General features: G+C 43.1%; 1 protein-coding gene across 1 annotated transcript in view; it reads right to left on the bottom strand.

The window, feature by feature from the left end:
• Positions 1–217: 217 nt before the first annotated feature.
• The window catches only part of klf7b (Kruppel-like factor 7b), a 99,812-nt gene continuing 84,898 nt past the window's right edge, over positions 218–15,131 (bottom strand). Inside the window, exons 3-4 of the mRNA XM_050048113.1 lie at positions 13,476–13,599; positions 218–1,299 (exon numbers count right to left, since the gene is read on the bottom strand). Coding sequence (XP_049904070.1) covers positions 1,248–1,299; positions 13,476–13,599 — 176 coding nt within the window. The 3' untranslated portion in view covers positions 218–1,247. The remainder of the gene's footprint in view (positions 1,300–13,475; positions 13,600–15,131) is intronic.

Genomic DNA, 15,131 nt, shown 5'->3' with positions numbered 1-15,131 from the left:
CAAAAAACTGAAGACCTCTCCGCTCTCTGCTTTTATTTTAGTCCAACAAAAAAAAAAGAATACAAATCCCATTTCTGAGAATTTGTATGATTCAGTTTTTTTCTGTTCATCCACTGGTTGCGTACAGACTGCAGAAGCAGAGCCGGTGCACATGGGGATTAAAAGACCAACAACGCTCTCCTTCTCATCCCACACATTCTGTTGAAGTCATCTTAGATTTTTCAGTTTTTTTTTTTCCTCAAACACAATTCAGTGAGTTTTAAGACATTTTCTCAAAGAGAGAAAAGAACAAAGTGTCATTCTTTGTAATAACAACAATAAGAAGAATTATCGTCCTCTAAGTAGAAAAAAAGGGAAGAAAGTGTCGCTGCGCATTTCTGTCAGATGGCCTGCGGAGGCGGCAGGCGTCTCAGTGAAGGTGGGAGATGCAAGCACCCACTGGAGGAGAGCCTGAGAGCTGCAGCGGCACCCGCTGACCGAGGTCCCATGGGTGCACCAAGACACCCAGCGTCCGAGCCCTGGGTTCGATTGTCAGCTATGCTAGAAGTGATCCGCACAGTCTCTCTCCTGCAGATTTGTTGTTGTTTTCTTCTGGTAGATTACTGAAGCTGACTGCGGCAGATGATGAGTTCTTACGTTCCGTGAATGAGAAACATTAAAACACAAAGAAAAAGAGTTGAGTATTGGAATTCAAGAAGCCGGTAAAGCACTAACAACTGACTATATGGATATTTAAAGTTTCCCCACTGGACTATCTCCTCACCTAAAGTGACGTTATGGTTTAAACACACTGACTACAGAGAAAGAAAAAAAGGCGGCGTTAATGTTTCATCAAGCAAGTTAAGTATATGTTGGTTTGGCAGTGTCCAAGTCCCCAGAGCTGCGTGAGAGCAGCCGGGGTTCACCGGGATGATGCATTCAAAGACGGGTGTGTTGAGTGTTCACGTTGCAAGTGTGTGAGTGTGTAATTGTAAAGAAAAACAACAATCTAGCTACTCCTCGTTTTCCTCCGATCCCAGTCTCCAATGAGAGCGCCGTCAGTCCGACTGATCTTTGCGGCCCTCTCAGATGGATGCGCTGCCCTGCAGGCGCCGGGGCCGCAGACTGGGTCATGGACGGGGTGAACGAGGCGGGCGGTTGGTAGCTCGACTGCCCGTTCCTCTCCTCCTCCTCCTATCTCTCCTTCTCCTCCTCCTCCTTTTTCTCCTCTTGCTTCTTCCCCTCTCCCACTCCTTTTCTCTCTGCCCTCAGATGTGCCTCTTCATGTGAAGGGCCAGGTGGTCCGACCGGGAGAAACACCTGCAGAGAGAAACAGAGAAAACATGTCAGAAATAATAAAATAACACTTCAAATGTGTGTCGAATATGTACGTTAGACATAGGAGATGTTAAAATGAAACTTTATAAATGCTTAGAGCAGGACAAAAACAACAAGTGACAGTAGAAAACAGCTTACATAAATGTATATAATTTACAATGTAAAGACACATGCGCAGGTGCAGTTAGTCTTATTTTATTGGATATCTGAACAAAATTCAATTCACTCAATTTATTGGTCACATGAAATCATTTAAATACAATTTCAGTGAAACATAATTCCATCTATTTGGGCATTTAAACAGTGTAATAATAATAAACAGGCAGGGGTTTCATTTAGAATCCTTGTGGATCCTTACCTAATAACCATATCCATAATATATTAGGAAAGTTTTGCTGTTCGATGCTGCTGGTTCTGTATATTGTGCCCATTCTCATTCCCTTGACGTCAAATATGGCAACTCGGTTAGCTGCCGTCTAATTCTGGCACACAAGGCACCTGTTAGCATCTCCGTGAGATGTACCGGGCTTTTGACTAACTCCATTGTAAATGTAGAAATAGTATAAAGAGAAGTTCTTTGGAGAGCGAGAGGAAGGTGTGGATGAGTGCGTCAAACAAACATAGGACTTTCACCCAGGAGACTGCTGTTCATGCCCCATTTGAAAAGGTGAAGTTTATTTAATGTTACGTAGCTGACATTACGTGACAAACATTACATAACACATTTATTAACTTACTTAAGTTACTTAACAAACTTATTTTAACCCAAACCATAATCTTTTTTTCAAACCTAACCAAGTAGTCTTGTTGCCTAAACCTAGAGTAGTTTTGGTGACGAAACCTACATTTCCTGTGAACATGGAAGTTAATGTTGAAAAGACACGATGCATGTAATGAACAGAAGTCACTCTGCAGTTACACCTCCAAAATACTAGTTGGCAGCAGGGTTTCTGTGAAGTACTGTAAAGTTTAGTTGATTTAAAACACACATTAAACACACATTAAACATGACTTAATAGAGACAATTTCAAACACAAGCACACCAATCGGCTTGACTACAACTCGCAGGATTCACAGACAAACACTTGTCTTTATCTGGACACATTTTCTCCACAAATACAACATGCTAACGTTATTAGCACAAGCCTATTATTTTACATTGTATAAATTAGCCTAGCAGCTAGCAGATATTTCCTGAATATGAAGCCAGGGGACAACCTCAACATTTAACGAAGGTAACGTTACAAAATTCAGCTCCATTACAACTCACAAGGCAGAGATTTCCTCTGCTCATATGAAGCCAGGATAAATCACACACAAGACTTAAAATGCTATTTTGTAGAGGCTTTATTGTCTTCACAATTTGTTGTTTCTTATCTGTGAAATTAAAGTAAAGAAAAGCTTCGTTTCCACTGAGGGAAATGAGTCTGTGTCGCCACGATGTGTAGTTACATTTCTGGGGAGGTGCATGTCAGGCTACTGTGTAGGGTACGGCATCGATTCTACTTAGAAGTATAAATCCTGCTTAACTCAACCGGTGTGACTCCACCTCACCTGGATCAACTTGTGCAGGGGGAGAGGAAATCTGAGGTCGTCTGAGTTACCTAACGAGTCAGATACTTCCTTATTAAGCAGTTTCTATGGCTGCCATACATATTCCTATAGAGTATTACCGACCAGAAAATTTAAAAGTAGGAGTATTATTTCAACATAAAGCCACACACACAGACTGGCAGAATAAGACAGAGTTCACGGATTAACACACACATTTATTAAAGCAGAGAGCTGCAGAGATTTTCAAACACTTCATTATAAATGTACAGTGAATTTCAATAGTCTTACTTCACTATGTCACACCAGTGAAACCCAGATGTAGAGATGAACATGGGCCAATTCAGACTCACTGATTCTCTAAATACGACTCAAACACGACCATAAATCACAGTCAGACCTCCACAGCTCTGCAGTCAGTCCTCGAGCTCTGAGTAGAATACTATTGTAGAAACTAATTAGATATGCATCGTGAACATGGACACTAATGCAGACAGGCTGGCAGTACTCCGTGATGCTGGGCCATTTAACTCAGCAGTGACTGCACCTGGTGTGAGAGAGACATAAAACCAGGTGCTGCTGATGTATGATATAAGGATGGCAGTGTCACGAGTATTTTAATTTTATTACGCCGTAGTGAGGATATTAATGCTGAACATCCACGATAAAATGAATCACAAATGATGTGACTAAAGGAGAGGAAAAACAAAATGTAGACGAGAATAAAATGATAAATTAAAAATTCAATTTGCCAGAGGCTTTATTCATTATTAATTAGTCAAGGCTACTCTATGTGTGCACGCACGCACGTGTGTGTGTGTGTCTGTGTGTGTGTGTTTAGGCAGGCTGTTGTTCCAGCCAGATGCACGCAGACAGAGCTGAACACACAGAAGTACAATGCAAAGGTTTTCTGCTGAATCTCAGATGCTTCCACTGTGATTCATTCTCTTAATGTCAGTCTTCAGATCCACCAGGAAACCTCAGTCAGAGTTCAGTGACTAGGGTGCAACTTCACATTAAGCAACCGGTTAAAAAGGTTCAACTTAAGCAAGAAATTGTCCCCATCAATCAGCTTAAAGCAGAGCTCAGATGAGCTGCAGGAATATAAAATGTAAGTCCTTTGCATGAAGCTGAGCGCTGTGTCCTGACTCCTGACATATTCTGTATATATGGATGATCAGTTGTACAAGTCTCAGCTGTTTGGCCCTGTGACATCAGCTTAACTGATGCTACTGCGCAATCATCTGACACATCTGTAGTATAATGGCTTTCTTTTAACACCCCACCTACTCCTCCAACCTCCTTTGACATTTAAAATAAAACTGAAAGCTTTAAACAGTCAAATATGCCTCTGCAATTGTTGGAAGTGTACTTAATAATACGTTGCTCACTGGCTGTGCAGTACAAAAATTTAGTTCTTTCTGATCCAGAAAGATGCCAACAACAGCTGGACTAAAGAACAGGGGCAGAGCCAGACGTTGTAAATATTCAGGGCTCAGCCCAAACCTAGAGGGGGCCAAGTGAACGCTACTCTAAGGAGAATTCTTTACCATTTATGGCAGATATCTGCACTATTTTTTAAGCCATTTGAGATATCAGAATGCCTAAAAATCTGAGACATGACAAAGGAAAAACATGGTAGCTGCCAAGGAAATCAGTCACCCTGTAAAACTTACATCCAACTTTGTATCTAATTATTCTCAGACTGTCTTCATCATTCTGAAACCAAAACAAAGCAAACATTAAGGATGACTTATTTTCATTCCTGACACCTAAGAAGAGGGCAAGATTGTCTGTTGTGACTATTTTTACTATTTAATCCAAAAAAGCAAACATGCTTGATGAATTGAAATCTTTGGGCTCCATGTTAAACAAGAAACTGCAGCATTATGTCAAAAGATCTGTTTACAATCTTTCACACAACGTGTACAGTATATTTCAAGTCTTATCTATCCAGTCGTATGCTTAGTACTTCCCAAACACCTGCATTTTCCATCAGGCTGCTTTCAGACCTAGAGTTGTCTCCTTTGGTCTGAATCAGGGACTAATTTTGGTACAAAGTTGTATAATTGTCTAGAGCTGGTTCATGTTCTCACGGCAGCATTTACAAGCGGACCAGATCAAATGCCTTGTGTGAGAAAGCTGCTCTTGATTGGTCAGAATTTCCATGTGGGAAAAATCCAGGAAGTAAAGCAAACGTTGAAGAAGAGTACACTTGCAAGATAAATGTGACACTTTCTAATGTCACAATGGAGGGACAACTACGCAGGTTGATTTTAGCGCTGCTCATCGTGGACTATATTGCTGTCATTGTTCATTTTAGTCAAACCATACAGTTTGAAAACGAGGCGCGGCTCCAACTAGAAAACAATGTTTTGATGCATTGGATGTGCTGAATGTGCATATTAAGGCAGTACAGGAGGAGGTGCACATTAATAATCCTCCAGGACTGTAACATGCTCATGTTTAACCCAAACAATGTGTCATGTGACTGCAGTTGGTTCAGATCCAGGTCGGAACACGTTCTCACCACAAACGAACCGCACCAGAGTTCGTTTGTAACCGGACCAAGACCACCTCTTCAAGAAGGTCTCAGTCTGGTCGTTTTGGTGCACACCTGAGTGTGATTGCTGTGTTCACACCTGCTCAAACGAGCAGCACTTAGGGGGCAAACGAACCTGAGTTTGATTGAACCGAACCAAACAGGGCAGGTGTCAACTGACAAACTGGCAAACAGACTTTTATATTGAAGTACAGTGAATTTGTGGCACAGAGCTTTTAATTTAAAATGCCATTTCCTGCTGTAGAGTGAGGGACTAACAGACAGCTACTTGACAGAGACAGCAAACTACCTCAACAACATGGCCAAATCCAAGTTTGACATTGAATATATTAAACTGTGTGGACCTTAAACTAATGACTTAGGAGAAATCTGGAACCCGTGGCTGAACCAGTTGGGAAACACTACCCTAGCAGACTAATCCAAGTTGTAGGTGGAAATAAATAACCTGCTATTATTACTGAAGTGCTGCCTCATTTTTAAAGTTGTGCAATAATGCATAAAGGATTTCACTCTGCAACCCCTTACAGCAGAATAAGTATATATCAAAAAGTGATGGGTGTTAAAACAAGGGCATTTGAAACAGAGAAACGACAGAAAAAATTCAGTTTTGGTGTTCCAGTTTTTTTGGAAATAAGTTGAAAACTCAAAGTGTGGACAGAACCCCCTTTGACGTGTTTCAAAGCGTTACTGTGGACATGGTGCGAGCGTACAGTTGACCTTTGCTCTCATCTCTGTTGTCTGTGCTCCAGTGTTTCCCCTCAACCCTTCGCTGACCATGTGCTACCTACTGTACACCTTCACCAATCTGTGTGTGTGTGTGTGTGTGTGTGTGTGTGTGTGTGGCTGGACAGATGGCCATGCCAGTTACTGTGTCACTGTTGGGGCGCGGAGCATCCAGACCAGCTGGTACCCTCCCCCCACTCTCCTCCTTCCCATCCTCCGCTTCTCTTCGTCTAAACTCTCCCTTCTCCTCCTCCTCACTTCTTTTTGTCCTCCTCCTCCTCATCACTCCTCCTCCTTCCAGCTCCATGGAAACATCGGGGGGTCCCCGCTTGATTAGGCAGGATTAATGACAGACTGCAGTGTGTGTGTGTGTGTGTGTGTGTGTGTGTGTGTGTGTGTGTGTTTCCCCAGGAGAAATTGTGTCAGATTGAACAGTCTATCTAATGTTAACCTCTCCATGGCTGCCACTTTTTGCCATTCTCATGGTAATATTTGGTGAGCTCCTCCCACCACAGATGTGTGTGTTTGTGTGTGTTTGGTCCTGGTACTGTAAAGATCGAGGCACATCCTGACTGTGTTAAGCATGTTTTCATCCACTTTGTAATTTCAGCATTAAAAAGCCTGGAGGGAAATACTGGAAATGTGAAAACAAGACCAAAGGTGCTTTCAGAGAGGGGGTATTATAAATCGCATCTGCACCGGCTGCTGCCATCCCCCTACTGTAATTTCAATACACAGCAAAATGGAGCAGGTTGTATCCCAGAGTCATGGATGTATAAAGAGAACTACACACAGCATTGGAGGTTGGGCCTGTTTATTTCTATGACAGTTGCTCAAGTGGCACATAAAGCCAAAAAAGTTTGACTTCCTGGGTATAAAATTACCTGAATCGTTGGGCCTTTCGTTGGCCGTGGGGCTGACTCCTGGTTTAGCCCTCCTCTAACTTTGATTCAATCATTCAGCTTTTCTAGACTTTCAACATGTTATCATGCCAAATGGATCAGATCCTGATAGTGAAATGAGTCATTTTGTTGGGGTTGTGATGCTCATAAAAATTTGTCCACTGATTTAGGGATGTCTCTTTCTCAGTGTAAGTCTATAGGAAAAAGTGTTTTTGGGGGGGTGTCGGTAGCGTAGTGGATAGTGCCGGCGCCCCATGTACAGAGGCACTGCCTCGCTGCAGCAGTCGCAGGTTTGAATCCTGCTTGTGGCCCTTTGCTGCATATCAGTCTCCATTCTCTCTCTGTCTCCCCATTTCACTCTGTCCTGTCATTAAAGGCAAAAAGTGCTTAAAAATAATCTTTAAAAAAAAGTGTTTTTGGGCCAAATGGCATTGTGTGATGGATCCAGAAGTTTTAATTCCACTGTTTGGTACTATGTCAAATTAGCTTCAACGTCCAGCGCACACCTGCAGGGTTGCCTGTAAGCATGCTCTCGTAGAAACCCAAAATACAAGTATGAACCTGAAAAGCAGAGCATAATATGGGCTCTTTAAAGGGATAGTGCACCCAAAAATGAAAATTCAGCCATTATCTACTCACCCATATGCCGAGGGAGGCTCAGGTGAAGTTTTAGAGTCCTCACATCCCTTGCGGAGATCCAAGGGGAGAGGGGGTAGCAACACAACTCCACCTAATGGAGGCTGACGGTGCCCCAGATTCAAACGTCCAAAAAAACACATAATTGAAACCACAAAATATCTCCATACTGCTTGTCCGTAGTGATCCAAGTGTCCTGAAGCCCCGACATAAAAAGTTGTTTGGAAAAACGTCATTTGAACTCTGTTTTTAGCCTCATTGTAGCCTGTGGCTCTGACTGCCTCTCTGTGGACCACGCTCACGTGTGTGCGCTTGCACACGAGACCAGCGAAAGCACGTGAACACACATGAAGGCGGTGTCCATGTCTCACGGTCTTGCGCAAGCGCACACGTAAGCGCAGTTAGAGCTACAGGCTACAATGAGGCTAAAAACAGAGTTCAAATGACGCCTTTCCAAACAACCTTTTATGTCGGGGCTTCAGGACACTTGGATCACTATGGATGAGCAGTATGGAGATATTTTGTGGTTTCAATTATGTGTTTTTGGACGTTTGAATCTGGGGCACTCTCAGCATCCATTAGGTGGAGTTGTGCTGCCACCTCCTCTCCCCATCCACAAGTGATGTCAGGATTCTAAAACTTCACCTGAGCCTCCCTTGGCATGAGGGTGAGTAGATAATGGCTGAATTTTCATTTTTGGGTGCACTACCCCTTTAATGTCTGCACCAAAGTTCATGGTTCATCTATCCAATACTTGCTGAGAGATTTCAACCTGGGCTGAAGTGGTGGACTGACTGTCATACATTGCAATCCCGAGTGGCAAAATGCTAGCTCAGGTGAAAATCTTCTTGGCCACTGTGGAAAACCTACTGTATTGATAAAGGGAAGATGCCATAAAGGCTTCCGGAAACTCACTCATTTGTTCATTTTCCATAACTGCTTATCCTGTTGGGGGTCGCGGGGGACTGGAGCCTATCCCAGCTGACATTGGGTGAGAGGCAGGGTTCACCCTGGACAGGTCACCAGACTATCACAGGGCTGACACATAGAGACAGACAACCATTCACACTCACATTCACACCTATGGACAATTTAGAGTCACCAGTTAACCTGCATGTCTTTGGACTGTGGGAGGAAGCTGGAGTACCTGGAGGAAACTCACACTGACACGGGGACAACATGCAAACTCCACACAGAGGGGCTCCCCCACCCTGGGGATCAAACCAGGAACCCTGTTGCTGTGAGGCGACAATGGTAATCACTGCATCACCATGCAGCTCTCACTTTTGGAGGCTTTTGCCAAATTAGAGCTGTAACAAATTCAGAACGCTTCGTTATTGCAAATGGCAACAAAACACTGCATAATCTTTATATTCAGATCACGGCTGCTGGCACACGCTGCAGAAATTACGCTCTGTGTTCAGGTGTTTGTTACTGAAATGCCCCTTGGGAGTCGAGGTTTACTTGTCTCTGTACATTTTTATGTACACTGGCTTATTTCTCTGACTTTGAATGAAAAAAAAGCAGATATTTTCTAACACCTTCGCAGCGCTCCGGCTGTCAGTCACCAACACAGAAAATGAACATTTAACTCTGAAGCCCAAAATAACTTCTCCCACTTCACTACTCTCTGCAGACTTTAAAGTACGCAGAGCCTCATTGTGACAAATCTTGCATTGTGTAGCCAAATGTGTCGCTGCTCCGTCCGGACCTTTTAATGTTCATGTGTGACTTTGCATCTAAAACGTCTTTGCGTTCTTTATGCTTGTGTATGTTGTGTCTCTACACACTGTGTTTGTGTGTGAGTGTGTGTGTGTCTGCCAAGAAGGAGCTAATACAGTCCCAGCTCTCAGCCAGGATTAGAAGCTTCCAGCAGGTTTCTGGAGGGTTTTATGTCTAAAACCCAAACTAGAGGGAACCCACAACAGCCAATTACACTGTCTCCAGGGCAAACGTGTGTGTGTGTGTGTGTGTGTGTGTGTGTGTGTGTTCATCAGAAAGGTAGTGCAGGCTCACACACACAAACAGAGAGTGTGTATGTTAAAGTGGAGCTGGCATCTGGTGCCACTCAATTAGCTGCGACCAGTCTGCCAATAGCCAGAATCCATTTAACTGCCAGCATAGGGGCATGAGTAAGCACACACACACTCACACACACACACACTCTACCTTGAGGACCAAACACCAAACAGAGATGATGTGATTTCCCTGGCTTTTGTCCACAAGGAGATTTAGTTTGCTTTTATTTCCAAACACATGCCCCATCATTTTTGTTCTGTCTTTTGTTTATCACTGACGTTAAACTGCGTCGGACAGGAACTGATAAAAAAACACTGACACAGAATCGGTGAAATCTTCCACTGCTGGTCAGATAACATGACCTGAAAGCCAATAAGCCAATAACAAACTAACATCAGTCTTACATACATTTTTATGGCTGCTGAAAAAACGTGAATCCATTAAGAACTTAATTTGCGATAATAACATCCCTTATCATTAAATTGACTGAAGTCTTGAACCTTTATCTTCAAGAGTCCAGATAAGAACTCACCTGAGCTGCTCCTGTACACAGCTGCTGGAGGAGGGAAATGTCTTTAAGAAAATGATCACGTCCCGTCTTAACTTCAAACGCACTAATTTGCAGTATTTTGTCTCTAAAAGTATTGAAGGAATTTTATTTCTTTGTGCATAAGAAAAGAGACTTGAACTGAACTGAACTGAACTGAACTGAACTGAACTGAACTGAACTGAACTGAACTCTGTACAAACTGCCGACGGATTTGGATGCATTAGCTACCAAGAAATGTACAGAGAAAGAAAGAAAGTTGTACTGTGATAATACAGTCCCAAACATTTGCATTGCTCTGCTGATTCAGAGGACCAGCGTATAAGATTTAAAAGGATATCTTAGCAGAAATATAATATCATTATGTCTTCATTAGTGTAAAATCACCCAAAACTAAGAATCACTTGGAATCACCCTTTTAAATTTACACAGGGAGCAGGTCCTCTTCCATGACAATGTTTCTACAGTAGCCCAGAATGAACAAATGTAACAGGGCAATTAGTAACAGCAGTAATATGTGCAACAAAGTCAATTTCTAATATTAAGTATTGTAATTACACATAATTTGTTTCAGTTGTTATTATCTGACACACTTAGGACTCCATAGTCAATATGTGGAGCGTTTGATACTCAGTTTCTGTGCCCCTACGTTCACCTTTGGGGGTATCCCACCTACAAAGGGATGTCTCTCACCTTACCTCTCCCCTTTTGTTGTTGTACTCCATGGGAGAGGGGCTCGAGTTAATATGGTTGCATTCTTGGAACCCATTGGCTGTATTCGGCGTCTGACTTCCGGCAGATGGCGATACAGCCTCTGGGGGCAGACCCCCGATTTTTTTGGTTTGATTTGGGCGGAGGAGACGAATTTCCGTTTCCGACTTCCGTTTATATATAAGTAAATATGCTGAACCATTGCGATGGATTCAGAGTTTGCAATGACGCCAATTATGTTCCGCCTCGTTAGTTCACCGCACGGATCGTTTAACCTGGCAACAACTGCAGCCGGCTCAAACATGATTGGTCAATATCACACGGACTACAAACAGCCTACAACTGGAAACCAGGGCTCTCCCGCTCTTCTTCTGGAGGCAAGATCTCCAGGGTTTGCCTACAGACTCTACATTAACTGAATGTAGAGTCTGTATGTAGAGACTGTATGGTTGTAACTGGAGGGGGATTTTGTTTTTACCTCTTGCTGTCAGAGCTGTCAGGAATGAACAGAAAACTCCTCCCAAGATATCCATAGGTTCTCCTACATGCTTAGAAAGGAGGAGTATTCATCTGGTTGCAATCTGCAACCTCAACACTAGATACCAGAATCCTACAGACTGGTCCTTCTTAAAAATAGATATGCTTATCTGTCTTTGTCACCACATTTCAGATCATTTTTTGTTTTCTGTGGGTTCAACACAGAGGCAGCTCTGTGATGTATTTAGCCTAGCTTAGCACACAGTCTGTAAGCAGGAGGGAACAGTTACCCTAGCTCTATCAGAGATGCACGAGTCATCTTATTTTTGTTGTATTGTACACACCTAAAAATAAGGGCTGGAACGATATACTTATTTTCTGATTTGATACTATCACAACATAAATGAGGACACGCACCTTTAGCCAGAGTCCTGCACGGATCCATTTTTTGAAAACCTACAACCGCCCATACCTGTAAAGCTCAGTACCAGAACTGGCCCGTTACCTGTCGTTTTGTCAAAGTAAAAGCCGCAGCCACCTGCACCCGTTATTAAAAGTCTTGTGACCCAACCTGCCCCGTGATTAAACACACATAAAGGCTACAGTCATTCACATTAAGCTGGGTTTTCCGTTCTTGAAATACAAATCCAGCAGAGGGGAAATCTCTTTCACCAACTGCACTTAATGCCAGGATGGTGAAAACATTCACTGCCAGATAAGGAAACGTTTTAGCATGCTCCTTCCACCACCATTTAACCCATAAAAGGATCCTCCTTGGGTGTCTTGAACTCAATGTAGACTGCCAGCTCATGCTCGGGCTGCAAAGTTTCATGGCTGGAGTCCTCCACGTTGGTGAGGAATGTGACGACGGGGTCAAAGGTTTGACTTGTGTCACTGACTTTCAAAATAAAAGGAATTGTGGCTTGCACATAATTTTTTCATTTGTTTTATCCTGAAAAATAATAAAATGTATTTTTGTTCTCACCTGCTGCCCGCCCATGTGTAGTTTATTTTTATCCGTGCCTATTTATTTACACATATTTTTACCCATTACACAGCATTTTGCGGGTTACCAGTTGGGTATCTGTGGGTACCCGACCTGGTGCAGGACTCTGCCTCCAGCTGCTGGAATAGCAACATGAATTCAGCCAGCAGAGCACCAACTCCCCATCAAATCAACAAACTTTCTGTTGCTGCCGTTACACAGATTGGACCCAGCCCACTGTGAACCCCTTTGCTGGGGTTTGCGCCAACTGAATTCGAGTTGCCACAGCCACTACTGAGTCCGTCTCTGGAGCTTCCACCCACTCTCCTTCTGGCACACAGTCTTCTAGCAGCATGGAGGGGTGCAGAGACTGCGGGGTGGCAAGCTTGCTGGCTAGCTATTGCTTCCAAATTTTACAACATGCCGCTTCTCTAGTTTTATTGTCATCAGAGCATCTCTTTGTTTTGGACTGCTGGTTGAACAAAACAAGAAATTTGAAGACATCACCTCGAGATGCATCTTTTACTATTTTCTGGCATTTTTTAAGATTTGAAAAAATGTAACTGATAAATCGATAAAAGTTTTTTCACAGCAGACATTTTGACCTGTCAGAAAAAGCACAGGTGCTGCTGATAACATTAACAATGGCTTTGTTTCATCTCAGCGTCCCAGTATGTTATGACAGTGGTGACAGTGCACCTGCATGCACAACACCAGGACCCTGAAACTGAAGCAGCTCAATGAAATTCAGCCATTGTTAATTTTATTATTCACAGTGGAGCTTTCCCTGCTGTGCTGTGTCCAAATGTTTTTCTGTGAAAAAGGTGTATTGACAGTTATAATTATTAGCTGCAGCTCTAATGTTGACCAAAACTACCCAAATATGTGATGCACTGGCTGGCTGAGTTCTGCTTTCATTGGAAATGCAGGTTAAACAGAGGTCCTTTGCAGATAAAATGTGTCAGCGTCCTTTTTATGTAAAGCTAGCTGCATGTTTGTCATGGTGTATGTGTACAACCCATGCCTGTGTGTGTGTGTGTTTACCTGTCGCAGTGGTTGCACTTGAATGGCTTCGCTCCAGTGTGTTTGCGGTAGTGTCGCGTCAACTCGTCACTGCGGGCAAAACGCCATTCGCAGCCCTCCCATGAGCACTTATAGGGCTTCTCACCTGAGAGAGACAAAGACAGAGAGGAAAGGGTGTCACTTTTTATTATAATTTCAACATCTAATTTCACACATCTAAACTACAGCTGTTCACTAATATACAGGTAACCACCCCTGGCTCTCTCCAGACCCAGACCCAAACACACATACAGACACACACAGACACAGACACAGACACAGACACACACACACACACACACACACAGCCCAGGGGCCAGGCAGGCAGACCAGTTTTAACACAACACCCATTTCAATGAGCCAATACACTCAATTAGCTGTAAATGAAGTCTTTCAGCACGGTGGCGTGTTAATTCATAATCCTAAATTCACCCTGAAATGAATCTCCCCCTTTCCTGCCCACACACACACACACACACACACACACATATCCGCACAGAGGCCCTGAGGTGGTGGGATCTGAAATGTAAATGAAGTTTCATCCCCCACTTCACCAGATGGGAGAAGAGATGGTCTATTGTTCTCAGCCTGTAGTTATCTCTCCATGATAGAAAGCCTTCCAGCTGTGTGTGCGTGTGTGTCTTCTGGCTAGAAGTGTGTGCAGTGTGTGTGTGTGTAGTGTGTAGTGTGTAGGAGCAGACTGTCTTCAGATGGGATGTGATGATGTCTGACTGTGTAAACGCCCGTACGAGAGTGTGTTTCTCTCTGTGGGTGTATACGGGGGGTCAGCAGATAAATCAACCACACCACCCCAAAAAGTAACACAACAGCTAACAATAGCAGAAAGAAAAATTCCCATCTTCCTTTGTTAAGCAACTTTACAAGTGAGTTTCATAAATTCACTGTTTAACAAGCAAAAACACATTTATGGAGACATTTGCATGAACACTTGAAATAAGCCTATTTAAAGGAACAGTGTGTAAGATTTAAGGAGATTTAGTGGCATGTAGTGGTGAGGACTGCACATTGCAATCAGCTGAAATGTCTCCCGGTTAGAATTCCTTCAGTGTTTTAACCGGAAGCTGAATTATCTGCAGAGGTCTTCTCTCAAAAACGGACCACGTGATTGAAACCAGTAAAAAAATCTGTGTTTTTCCAACAATGCTCATTGCGGAGGGGCTGCTAACTACAGTGGCCAATACAAGAAAATGAATGGCCCTAGCTAGAGCCAGTGTTTGGTTTGTCTGTTCTAGGCTACTGTAGAAACACTGTGGTGCAACATGGCGATCTCTGTGGACCCACTCTCTTGTAGATATAAACGGCTCATTCAAGCAGTGGTTCTCAACTGCTCAGGTCAGTCACAATCTAAAATTGAGTCGCAGGTGTGAGTCAGTACGTTTACGTGACATTAGAGAAAACCAATTTATTGTGTTAGTCCAACTAAAACCGGACTTCTAAAATACAGTTAGTCCGGCTGAAATCATACTAAGTTGAATTTCTGAAAGTCGGACTAACACACAGATAATGCGATTAGGAGTCAAATTACTCCTAAATGTATACAGTCAATTGGACCCAAACTGGCCAATGCCCCACAGTTTCCACCCCAGGCTTTGACCCAGAAGTCGAAGGCTGGTAACA

Source organism: Epinephelus moara, chromosome 7, assembly GCF_006386435.1.
Source record: "Epinephelus moara isolate mb chromosome 7, YSFRI_EMoa_1.0, whole genome shotgun sequence".
Taxonomy (NCBI): domain Eukaryota; kingdom Metazoa; phylum Chordata; class Actinopteri; order Perciformes; family Serranidae; genus Epinephelus; species Epinephelus moara.
The sequence above is the reverse complement of the archived record's forward strand: the minus strand, read 5'-3'. Positions and strand labels throughout refer to the sequence as shown.